Source organism: Calypte anna, chromosome 1 (genome assembly GCF_003957555.1).
Source record: "Calypte anna isolate BGI_N300 chromosome 1, bCalAnn1_v1.p, whole genome shotgun sequence".
Lineage (NCBI taxonomy): Eukaryota > Metazoa > Chordata > Aves > Apodiformes > Trochilidae > Calypte > Calypte anna.
In genome coordinates this window covers 113,530,929-113,543,911 of record NC_044244.1, presented here as the reverse complement: position 1 = coordinate 113,543,911, position 12,983 = coordinate 113,530,929, and the positions used below count along the sequence as shown (strand labels likewise).

General features: G+C 36.6%; 1 protein-coding gene across 3 annotated transcripts in view; it reads left to right on the top strand.

Annotated features, from left to right (window-relative positions):
* Nucleotides 1-12,983, top strand: part of USP9X (ubiquitin specific peptidase 9 X-linked) — a 103,029-nt gene that overhangs the window by 39,386 nt on the left and 50,660 nt on the right. For all 3 annotated transcript variants that reach the window (XM_030468599.1, XM_030468585.1, XM_030468592.1), the window contains exons 10-14: nt 120-272; nt 4,071-4,175; nt 5,621-5,827; nt 6,767-6,903; nt 11,488-11,621. In XM_030468599.1, the coding sequence (XP_030324459.1) occupies nt 120-272; nt 4,071-4,175; nt 5,621-5,827; nt 6,767-6,903; nt 11,488-11,621 (736 nt within the window). The remainder of the gene's footprint in view (nt 1-119; nt 273-4,070; nt 4,176-5,620; nt 5,828-6,766; nt 6,904-11,487; nt 11,622-12,983) is intronic.

Below are 12,983 nucleotides of genomic sequence, written 5' to 3'. Positions count from 1 at the left end.
CTAGGATATTGTATATAAAGTAAAAAATCTGTAACGGGTTACCTTTTTCTTTTTGTAGCTTAAGTATCAGTGACAGCTCTTCAGTAAGTTGAGATGCACTTCCTTCTTTTTATATTCAGGAATGGATCCAGCAGAATAATATCTTATCAATTGTGTTGAGAGACAGTCTTCATCAGCCTCAATATGTAGAGAAATTAGAGAAAATTCTGCGTTTTGTCATCAAAGAGAAAGCCCTCACTTTGCAGGATCTTGACAACATTTGGGCTGCACAGGTAAAGAATTCAACAGCTTGTCTGCTGCTGTGTGGAATGGATCTTGTTCTATGTCGTACTGGGTGACAACTCATGCTTCTTGTGCTTGATGTAAGACAAAGTAAAGAAAAATGTGAAATCAAACGGTGATCTTTCTTGGTGACCAAGAAGATTTCAAAATTGTCTTATCAAATGTCTTCAGTAGAAGGCGTCATCTACGCTTGCATGTGAAGTTTGAAGGAACAGTTCAGAACATGGTGCAAAAGTTGTCCTTTTTAAGTATTATGGGGAACCCTCAGTTGTGCAGTCTAGATTATGAAAGAACATGATATATTATGACATAATATTTTAAAATGCATAAGTAATATATATTGCTAATCTCTGAGTTCACCACAGTTGTATAAATTTTTTTCCTAGGCAGAATGATATTCATAAGTTTTGTTATAATGACAGTTAAAGTTTAACAGCAGATTATTTGTGCTGTAATGATTTTTTTTTTTTAATATACAAATTCTAAAATACTGGCTTGTTTACTTATGTGGTCTTTGAAGCTGGGCTTCCTGGCTATAGGCTGCGTGAGATTAGCACATACAAAGGGCATCTGGAGAGACGAAATCATTATTAATTGTTGAGTAGACAGAAAATAAAAGGTCATTGTAGGATAGAAACCAGCTTGAATACCTATAGCCTTAGTCATAAGTAATTGATTGTGAAACTCTTAACTTATTTGTACAAGTAAGCTTTTAGGCCAGTCTTTCAATTGTGGGAAGGTTAAATCAGATTTCCAGGATAGAGAGCTGTTGTGGTTTGGGCAGGGACAGAGTTGAATAGTAGATTATATGTCTATACAGCTAAAGCAGAATATTTACCTGTTAAACTCTTTATTTCAACCCACAAGTTTTCTTATGTTTACATTTTGAATCTTTCCTCATCCCACTGTGGGGTGGAGAGTGAGTGAGTGGCTGTGTGGTGCTCAGTTGCCAGCTGGGTTTTTCTGCAGCAAGGGCTAATAGAGGAATTGGGTAGTGTTATATCCCCAGTTAGTGAATGTTCTTGCTCTTGTGAAGTTGTAACAGTTTGGCCTATATGGACTTTTGCAGGTGTCACTGTTCTCAGCTATACTATTTTCAGGTTACATTTAAAGCACTTGGGGACTATGGGTGATGTAGGAGAGGTTTGACTTGAGATCTCTGATGTTTTAACTAACTTCATAATCTCCAGACTGCCATTCCAGCATGATAATAACTGCACAGACTGAAACTTAACAAAGTGTTTATTTTCTTCACATCCCAAAATCCTGTTTAGAAAATTACATCATATAACAGCAACAGCGATACACAGATTACTTGATTTAAGGTCTGTTCTCATCCTTCTCAATTTGTGGTCTTCAGACCTTTCCAGATGGCCTTTGTAACAAGTCCACACGCAAATAAAAAAGACTTTGAGAAGTTAGTTTTCTGTTAGTAGGCTTGTTTTAGCTATATTAGAGCCTCACCTCTTATAAGAAAAAAAAAATCAATCTGAATTTGGAAATAGGGTCTTCCAAAGTATGTATGTTGCCCTTAAAACATAAGGATATTCCACCCCAACATTTGCAAAAAAAAAAAAAAAAAAAGGTAAATTAGGAATAAGTCTCCCATGCTCTCAAATTACCTGCCTTACTCTGCTCACTTCTTAAGCTTTCAGTTAGGTGGTTGCCATAATGCACTTGCTAAGGTTTTGTCCTGTTGTAGTTGGCCCTTTTGTGTGTGTAAAAGGTAAGAGTACCAAAAACTGCTATTACAGAACGATTTTTACCAACTTCACTATTCCTCGTGTTTTGTAGTTTCTGGAATTTCTCATTAAATGACTGCCTCAAAGAGAGCTGGAGCATGAAAATGAGTAGCAAGGAGTTGATTCACTGCATAGCTTTATGTAACAGGCAGGCTATTTTAACTCTGTCTCAGTGCAGTAAGTGTGGTTTTGCTTTCAGGCTAGAAGTGTTTATGTTGTTGCCTGGGTGTAGAATGGTGAGCATGCACAAATTTACAGTTGACAGCATAGAAATGCCCTGACAGTGTCAGTGTATAAATAGAATGTATATAAGTAGTTTATGAAAAGTAATAAAATCATGCTGATTTTGCCTTTAGAAGGCAACATATTAAATTTTATTGGAAGTGTCTTATTTTCATGTCTTAAAGTAAGGGCTCACAAACTAGTGGTTCTGTGTCTTACAAACTGAGTGTTTACAAAAGAGAAGTATATTTGATATTTGAGTAGTGCTGGAAGTCTCTAGAAATAACCATTTAGGTTGCAGCCTGTTGAGTGCAAGGAAAGATCCAGCTGGACAAGCAATAAAATTGCAGAGGGTAGTGCTGAAGTCTCATTACTGATACATGCACTTTACTGTTACTGCACAGCAAGCTGACATTTCACACACCAGGTTCCTTACCTCTTTTTTCAGTCTCGTGCTTCTTCCCCAGCCTCCTCTATTCTTAGGGGCTTCCCCATGTCTGTTTATAACCTCTCAAGACAAGATTGTTACATCCTCTATTCTTCTTTCCCCGCCACCCCAGCAGCTGTGCATACTTTTTCTTTTACTTGTTAAATTGTAGATGCTCTTTCTGCCCTGCATTCTGTTTTTCTTTTCATCCAGAAAATGGTAAGAGAAAAATTGCACACTGTTTTGCAAAATCAAGTACAATAAGTGGTTTCATAATGCCATCTCTCATAGTTTGATCCATAGTGAGCAAATCAATGTTACTAGTTAAGTTCACTTCCTTTAAGAAAAATATGGTGCACTATACAGAATTTACAACAGTATGTAACAAAGCTACTAGTATCTTTTATTTTTAAGCAAACAACTGATGCAAGCTTTTAGAAGGAAATTTATTTCAAAACTTCTCATGCATGCATTTTTAATACTGTACAAATGAATTACATCAGAGTTTGGTTTCTAGGTGTTTCTTTCACATTTTTTATTCTACACTTACATGAAATGTTTCTACAGTAGATAAGCTATTGATTGACATAGTCCAAAGTTGTGGTTTTCTGGTTTAGATTTAAAGTACAGGTTGCATTTCCCAGCCTGGGCATGTAGAAACAAAATTTTCTTCTTGTACAGAGTTAAAATGTAGGGTTTTTTCCCCTGATTTGTTTCTTGTAAGTCAAAATTATGATGTACACCACTCTCATTTGAATGTGTATTGTATATTACTCAACATCTTGGCCATTAGTTGTTTGATGGCTAGACTTCATAAGTTTATAAGCTGCTGGACTTCATAATGTTTTCTGCCAACAAGTTGTTTGTAATAAAAGCTTTAGTTGTCCATGAGTCAACTAGTACAAAAAAGGTACTTCAGCCTGAGAAATGATGTGGAAATACTGGAAACTGCTTTTCAGCTTAAAAGCACCTCAAGGAAATTCATTGAGGAAGTGCATGTTGAGCCTTTTCTTCCAAAAAACCAAACTAAAACAAAACCCACCAAACAAAAAAAACCCAAACCCAAACTGCATTAAGATACTGATTTTTTTAAGTTATAATACCCTTTCAGACTTCTTTTCTCTACTGTTCTAGCATATTAAAAAAATAGTGTCACTGCAGTATTTATATTCTAAATTAATACTTGGGTGCACGCACAGAGAGCCTATTTAAATAATTACATATACAAGAGAAATCTAAATGCTGTGACTTCCCAGTTTGCCACTCTGCTCCCACGTCATTGGCTTTTCTTGCTGGCCACCTCAAACAGTCTTGTAGAAATGAAGTAGGATGTCTTGCTGCTTAACTTAATACGGATTACTACAAATGTTGGTGAATTCTTTTTGTCTTCTTGACAGGCAGGGAAACATGAAGCCATTGTAAAAAATGTACATGATCTCCTTGCAAAATTAGCTTGGGATTTCTCTCCTGAACAGCTTGATCACCTGTTTGATTGTTTCAAGGTAACTATACATGGTTTGACTGTACTGGGTTGTGGAGTTAGATACAGATTTGTTACTCTTTCAGTGTCTACTTTCTGCTTCCTTTGGGTACAGGCTGTTTCCTTGTATTAAGACTTCATTATGCGTAGCAGCAATCTATGATATTTAATAATAGAAATGCTAGATTGTGCTGTCTATTAATGAACATTCATTATGAGATCTTTTATTTGCTTCTTGTCTAGAGCAAGGTCTAGTTACTCTAGCTTCATTTACAATTTAGTTTTCTGGTTTAAATGCTTTTGGGGAATGCACATCTGTTGAGGACCTTAGCATTAAAGTGATATTTAGCAGACCTAGGAGCACTGACTTTTTGAAACAAAGTTATTTTTCTTAAATGCCTTTTTGCATTTGTTACGAGTTCGGTAAGTTTTGGAGATTTAGGAAATAATGTTTTTCTTCTAGCGTCAGAGTAGGCTTTATAAGTTTACATGGCATTGCTTCTTTCCATTTTAAATAGAGACTAAGGACTTCCCTTCAGATTTATCTTTATCATGTTATAATTTTTCTTGGGTTAATGTAGGTGCAAAATGAAACAATATTTTCCAAGGAAGTTTATGTTGAATATTTATAAAAATACGATTATTTGATTGAAAATACAGATCAACTTTTTCCTGAAAGTTTCTTACTCACTGGCTTTTTTTGTATGCTGACAGTGACATCTGTAGCTTCCAATAGTGATGCTACCTGGCATCACTGTTTCAATTTTATATGATCTGTATTAAAAAAAGCAAGCCAACTTTATAGACTGTTTTCTGTTTCAAGATAAATGCATCATAGTCATGTTATGGCTTACCTGTAATTTGTGCTTTGAATAATGGGGTTCTTCTAATTTGGGTCTGTGTAACCTAGATATTGAACTAACTGCTCTCAAATTTTGTGTAAACTCTTCCAAGCTATGCCTGACTTTGGAAGGTGTATATGAAGTAGTGTTATATCAGAAACTTAAGCAGAGGGTGTTTGTTTCAATCATGTTCAGAATCACTAGTGGTATTAAAATTTCACTCATACAGTGATTTAAGTTATTTAAGAAGTCTTTTAAGGGTAAGTACAGGAGTTTTGAGAAACTATTTTCAGGAAGAAGCCGAATTCACTCTATTTTGGGTGTTAGTGAACTTGCCAATGGTAGTATTAACTTTTACAAGCAAATGTGCTGCCTTTAGATAAAGATTTATTGGGTTTTTTTAAGGCACAAGTTGAGTATCCTTTAGTTGTAAATGCCTGTAGAGCTTTTCAGTAGTGTCTTTCTTGACGTATCAATCTAATGTGCTTTTTATTTTTAATGAAAGAGTTGTATGAAAGTTCTTTATATATCTATATCACTTTATTGTTGCGTCATTTGTTAATGGTGCAGGTGTGGAATTTATAAAAGCAATATTTGGCTTTCATATCAAATTAAATTTTCTTAGGCAAGTTGGACAAATGCAAGCAAGAAACAGCGTGAGAAGCTACTTGAGCTAATTCGTCGTCTTGCAGAGGATGACAAGGACGGTGTTATGGCTCACAAAGTGCTGAACCTTCTGTGGAATTTGGCTCATAGTGATGATGTACCAGTTGATATCATGGACCAGGCTCTTAGTGCCCATATTAAAATCTTAGATTACAGCTGTTCACAGGTGGGTAACCTGGTATGTTCTGTTGTGAAATCAGTCCAACAGTTTCCTTTCGTGCCCCATGAAAAATTCAGGGAATTTGACAATTTAACTGAGGTGTTTCATATCATAGATTTGTGTTACTCTACCAATATCCAGGTACTTTTAAAAATTGTTACAGGATGTATTTTAAATAACAGTTCTTAAATTGGTAGAGTCAAATACATCAATTCACCTGTCTTGTTGCAGTTGTTGACACACTGTAATCAGCATCTTGGAGGAATTTGAAAAGAGGTCTACCAAAGTAAATAGGGAGAAAGTAAAAGAAGCCCCTCATATCTTTGTTTTCAGTACATGATTGTGCCAATTTATTTGGGTGGGGGTGGAGGAGGTTTTTTGTTTTCCTCTTTTTTTTGTTGTTGTTGTTGTTGTAAGTCCTTGTGTATTTTATATTAGAAAGGACCTAGTCAAGAACAGTAAAAACCATTACAGCTTTCTTTTCCACCCAAACTTTTGGAGGTACCTAAATAATAATTCATTGCAGTTAGAAATTAATCCAGTATCTGTTTTGCCAACCACTGGCAGGTTTTGTTTCTTGATTCTTAAGAAACAGTTTGTCATTGTTTTTGATACTTTATAGCAGCTTACTCTGAGTACCACTGAATAGAAATTAATGAAAGAATGGAAAGAGAAAGTTATATAAACATGGATGATCCTGTCTACATAAAAGTTTTTTACATGCTAAATGAATGCTTGAGTGCTCAAAGGCAGAGAGTTTAACATACTGATAGCTTCTGCCAATGTAGTGCTGCCCAGATATTTCTCTTAGTATTGTATGCTTCAGAAGTCCTTTGATCTAGTTTTTATGTGGCTTTGTATGTTTTGTCTTGGAGACAAAGTAAGGGGATGATGGTAGTATCTGCAGTATACTTGATTTTTATTATAAACACTTGTTCTTTCAAGGATCGAGATACACAAAAGATCCAGTGGATAGATCGTTTTATAGAAGAGCTTCGCACAAATGACAAGTGGGTCATTCCTGCACTGAAACAAATTAGAGAAATTTGCAGCTTGTTTGGTGAAGCACCACAAAACTTGAGGTAAGAATGGAATGCAAATAAAATTCTCTCTGTTAAAAGTTCAATGAGTTGGAATTAGGAAATTTTTAGATTCTCTTGAAAGGCAAAAAAAGGCTTATATAAAATTGCTACCTGTGTTTGAAGATGCTACTGACCTTGTTTTCATGTGTACAAATAGCTTGTGAAAATTCAGATGCCTGGGTCCAGTAAGGGAGCGTTAAATGTTTCCTGAAACATACTTTTACTAAAAAGTGAAACATAGATCAGATGCTTACATCCATGGACTTTCTTGCATAACAATGGAATTAGCATACAAAGTGTGAATATATTTTAGGTGTATATATGTATGTATGCACATGCACGCAAACGTACCGACCCATACCTACTCCTTCATGATAAATGTATACAGGTCATCATCAGTTTGTGTACTTGAAATCAAAGGTGACTTTTTTTTTGTCTGAGAGAAATACTGAATTCTGTCTTCCTGAATTGAAGATAGAAGTGTGTTTTGGTTTTGGTTTGGTTTTTTGTTTGTTGTGCGTTTTGTGTTTGGTTTTTTGTTTGTTGTGCATTTTGTGTTTGGTTTTGTGTATAGGTTTTTTTGGTTGGGGTTTTTTGTGGGTTTTGTGGTTGGGGTTTTTTGTATTTTTAAAAGGAAGAAAAAAATGTAAACCTCAGTGTGTTGGGACTTGTTAAAATGTACATGCATGTTTTCATTATTTAAATAAAGTTTTCACTGCGTAAATACCTGAGCTTGTGCACTCCTAGCAGGCTATGTTGTATCCGCATCAGTATTTTTACAAACTCCATAAAAATACTGTTTGCTAATCAGTGTTGTATAATTGCTTTGCTTTAATTCTTGTAAGCAAGTAAAATATTCAAGTCAGTGTTGCTATTACAGTCTGCTTGCAAGAAGGATCAAGGAAGGGGAAGTTGGAGAAAATAAGCCTTCAGTGTACAGAATGCTGTATTCTTACTGATACCATTTTAAGGAGCTATGATAATACAGCATTCCTTGCTTTTTGAGGTTTCTTTATTTTAGTTTGAAACATCTTTTTCAGTTTTCATGACATTGTAATCCTATGCATTTTCACATTGTGATTTATTGTGGTTTTTCCAACAAGGTTGAGAAGTTGCTTGCTTATTAGCAGAATAGTCTGTTTTCTGTGTCTTTGATTCTTAACCTTTTACAAGCTATACAATTGAAGCAAATGTAGCTACCTACCTTCCTTATAGGTTATACATGGTACTTGTTCATGTTGAATGTTTTTTTAGCACAATGCCTTAGCATTGAGGCTTTCTTTTAAGTAATTATTGAAACACAGCTTGTTCAAGGCACTTAGTTTCTGCTCTGAATAAATCTTGGGAGCAACATAACTTGTTTTGATTTTGGAAATTCAGGTTTTTTGTCAGACCGTCTCTTCCATTCTTCAGATTTCAGAGAAGCCTGCATTGCAGGTTATAATAACACCTCATTTTTTAATGCATAATTTGAAAGCATGTATATCAGGAAAGTAAACTTGAAATTAAAGGGTTTACCTCTTCCTTAGTTAGCAAGATACTGTCGCTGGAGTTTTTTAGTCACATTGTATTACTGCCCAGGTGACTCTGAAAACTAATGAGTGAAAACGTTTAGAAGTAATCATTGACTGTCCAGTCCTCTAAGTTCTCTGATAACTCTTCACATTGATACATTGAAAACTGTAATACAGGCATCTAAATACATGTTCCTGTCAATTTAAACTTATTTGACTTAAAACTTTAATTTCTTATATTCTTCTAGAATTTGGATCAAAACAAATGTTAGTAACAACTGTCTCAAAGCAGTTCACAGAGCTTCCTGTGTGCAACATGAATCCCATAATCTATATACTGCTATTCTGAGTTTGTTCAGTTCATTGGCACTGACAATAAAAATTTGGCCTAAAAAACCTAAGGCTGCTGATTCTTGACCAAAATAAATATAAATGATCTTATGCTACTGGCACTGTATAGATTCTTTTGAGGAGAAGGATTGAATTATTAGTTATTCATGCAGTTGAGCAAAGCAATTAATTGGTTATACATTTGCTTTGGCAAAATTGTGAATTCCCTGACCACAGAGTAATGCTCTGTGTTTTAGCTTATCCAGAATTACAACATAAGAAAATAACTATTATTTTGGTGCAAGAGTACTTAGTAATACTAAGAAACAGTCAACTTTATTACTCAACACATTGACCTTTAGTGTGCAGGTAATATGTCATCTGAATTTTCTCTGGCTGATGGAGGCAGGGCCTCCCGTAGACCAATTTCAAGCACTTAAGTTTGACCTGTGGCAGCTCAAGCAGTGTAAGATTGATGTCCTAAATTACTTGAGCAGAAGAATTAACTAAGCATTGAGAGGACCTTCTGTGAGTTTAAGGCAACAGTGATGATAGCTTCAAGTCACTTTTTTAGCCTGAATAGTAGTATTTAGTAGATTTAGTCACTGCTGTTTGAATCAATTTATCTATTCATAGAATCATAGAATTAGCCGGGTTGGAAGGGACCTCAGAGATCATCTAGTCCAACCCTTGACCCACCGGAGCAGTTGCTAGACCATGGCACTGAGTGCCACATCCAGTCTTTTTTTAAATGTCTCCAGGGACGGAGAATCTACCACCTCTCCGGGCAGTCCATTCCATAGCCTAATCACCCTCTCCGTGAAGAAATTCTTTCTAATATCTAACCTAAACCTCCCCTGGCACAACTTAAGACTGTGTCCTCTTGTCTTGTTGAAGGTCGTCTGTGAAAAGAGTCCAGTTCCCACCTCGCTACAGCCTCCTTTCAGGTAGTTGTAGACAGCAATGAGGTCTCCCCTGAGCCTCCTCTTCTTCAGGCTGAACAGCCCCAGCTCTCTCAGCCTCTCCTCATAGGGCCTGTGCTCGAGTCCCTTCACCAGCCTGGTTGCCCTCCTTTGGACCTGCTCCAGGACCTCTACATCCTTCTTAAACTGAGGGGCCCAGAACTGGACACAGTACTCGAGGTGTGGCCTAACCAGCGCTGAGTACAGGGGAAGAATCACCTCCCTGGACCTGCTGGTGACGCTGTTTCTGATACAGGCCAGGATGCCATTGGCCTTCTTGGCCACCTGGGCACACTGCTGGCTCATGTTCAGCTTCCTGTCAATCCAGACTCCCAGGTCCCTTTCTGCCTGGCTGCTCTCCAGCCACTCTGTGCCCAGCCTGTAGCGCTGCATGGGGTTGTTGTGGCCAAAGTGCAGGACCCGGCACTTGGCCTTGTTGAACCTCATCCCGTTGGAATCGGCCCAGCTCTCTAGTCTGTCCAGGTCCCTCCCCCTTGTTGTTGTTACATCTACAGTGAAATGTGGTTATCAGCTGCAAGATCACTGTCATCTGAGAGTGGGATTTCTTGCCTTTCCTAATATTTTCTGTTCTTTCCTAATGTCATCTCTATTGCCACCACTCTATGAGGGGTGGCAGTATTGCAGAGTGCTGTAGATCATGTAGTGTGGAGACACTTCTTCCTAGAAAAGATGAGAATTCCTACTTGTAACTCATCTCATTCCAGGGTCTAGTTCTGTAAGTGTTGAAGGAATGGAGAATAGTTCTGAAATCACATTTATATTTCTTCAGGGCAGGCTGTGGGAACTGCTGAGTGGCAATACAATGAGGAATGCATCTCTTTACAACTACCCCACCCCCTAGTTTTCTCTCTTTACCATGGAAGAGCAGCACAAGTTTGCATGGCATGGCAGCTAAGTGCTGCAATCTAGAGAAGTTGAGGCATTTTGAGAATTCAATAGACAAGTGGGTTTTGGACTCAAACTCCATTTTCTTTTGCAGTTTACTTTTGTAATCTGAATACATCAATTTTTAAGAATGTATTTTTTGTCAGATATTAATAATAAACTTAAATTATCTATTTGGTATTTTTCTTGAGCTTTTCTGTTATTTCTTAGACACCATGCTCTTTGTAACTGCGTTTTATATTTGTATCAAAATTTTTTTCAAATAGATATTGTTAGAAAAAATGAACTGTGCAGTTGGGCAGGGTTTTTTTGAAGTATTGAGAGACTTGACATGATTAGTGACTATATAGTTTTAAGACCCTAAGCTTTAATTTTGAAAATTGACCTTGTTTTGCTTACACAGAATCACAGAATGCAAGGGGTTGGAAGGGACCTCGAGAGAACACCTTAGTCTTCTAATACTAAATTTAGGAAAGGATATCAGATGTGTGAGAAACAGTGATCATATGCATTGTGGTTGTATTATTGTTGAGGGTCTCTATCTTTACTATGCAACTTGTGGGAAGGTATTTAAATTCCTGTCTTGCTGCAGATATTCTCCCTCCAGCCTACTGAGCTGCTCAGATTGCTTTGATATTTTACATACATACTGTAACTTTTTAATCCTCATTAATTAACTGCTTTTAATCACTCATAAGCACTGTTGATGCATCAGAAGAAAAAATACAGTCAGGAACATAATATGCTTTCTATTAGCAAACTTTTAGGAAAATTTGGAACTTGCATCAAGAATTAGTTTCTTAAACTAAGTTCTGAACTGTTAGGTGCAAGACATCTTTGCTTTTCTTGTAACACTTCTATTTTAATTTCAGCCAAACTCAGCGAAGTCCCCATGTGTTTTACCGACATGACTTAATCAATCAACTTCAGCACAATCATGCCCTCGTTACATTGGTTGCAGAAAATCTCTCTGCCTATATGGAAAGCATGAGGCAATATGCTAAAGGTAAGTTTTAAAGAGAAAAATTGCCTCATAAACAGAGTGTATGAAAACTCCACTTGAATTTGGAGTTAATAGTAATTTCATTATGAGAACTTGTTTATAAGCTTATTTGTTAAATTTTAAAGCATCTGTGGGGTTGATAGCCTTTTTGATATCTGATTGGGTAAGAAAACTTAAAATGTAAACATTGTTTCATAACTGAAAAGATGGTGCATTTCACAGCAGAATATGGAGAAATGTCCCCTCTTTGTTTTCTGTGGATTGATAAGCATCATCTTGCTCTTTTTAGGCCGAGGTAATTATTTTTGTGTAAAGTCTTAATATTATCTTGGATAAACTTATAGTTTTGAATTTTTGTAGGCTTTTATGTTAACTGTATTTGAAGCCAGTGTTTGGAATATGTTGGGGAGAGAAGGCTTTCAAACTAGAAGAGTACTGTTGCTTTTTACCATAACTCTGTTTAGTTGCTTTCTTGATACATTTGTTATCAGCAGCACTTCAGCACGTTGTGTTAAGTATTTCTTTGTCAGGCCAAACTCGACCCTTTGCTCAAGAGTTTACACTTTTCTTCTGGATTAGCTTTCTAGCTACCGAGGTAGGAAACTGAAGGAGAATGATGGGCCAGCAGCACCTTGTTATGCTTGACTACAATACTTTATATAGAGAGAAGTCGAGAGAAGTGGGAGGGGGAGATGTAAATTCCCTGCCCCCTCTATTTTACTGACTGGGGCTAGGGACCATTCTACCCTGGCATCATAACAGGCTACCAACCTTTCAGTTACTTCTCAAAAATGACACAGTACGTTATGTAGGAATTTGATATAGATTGTTCAGGGAGGACAAGGTGTTTGCACACTGTAAAGTGAGCATGTCTCTTCCATTAATTGGGTAAGTTGCCTAGATACCTTCAATTTTGGAATTAATTTAATTTTTGAGTACTTGAGAAAAGATAACCAAAATACATCCTTGGAGGACTTGTTTGACTAGTGGTGCTTTATGAAGAAGGTAGCTTTAGCCAGGCATTAGAGGTCACTGAGAATGAAATTTCAACTAAATCTGCATACTGCAGCTCTGTTTCTCTGTTCAGAAATACATGAAGGGGGGCTACCCTAATCTAAGTTTCTTAACCAGTACTTGCATTGGACTAATTGATGTTGAAATAATGTGAAATGCTTTGTTATGTTCTCAGGCCATGTTATCTTAGGCTAAGTCTTCTTCACAAGGGTGGTATAGAACAAGTATAATTTCATGTAACTTATGTAAGCTGTTCAAGTGTGCTTCAACTTTGCTGAAGTGATGCAAAAGTGCAGTTTTATTGATAATGAACTTTGGGTCTTAACTATATGGATAGCTTAGAATCTGTGA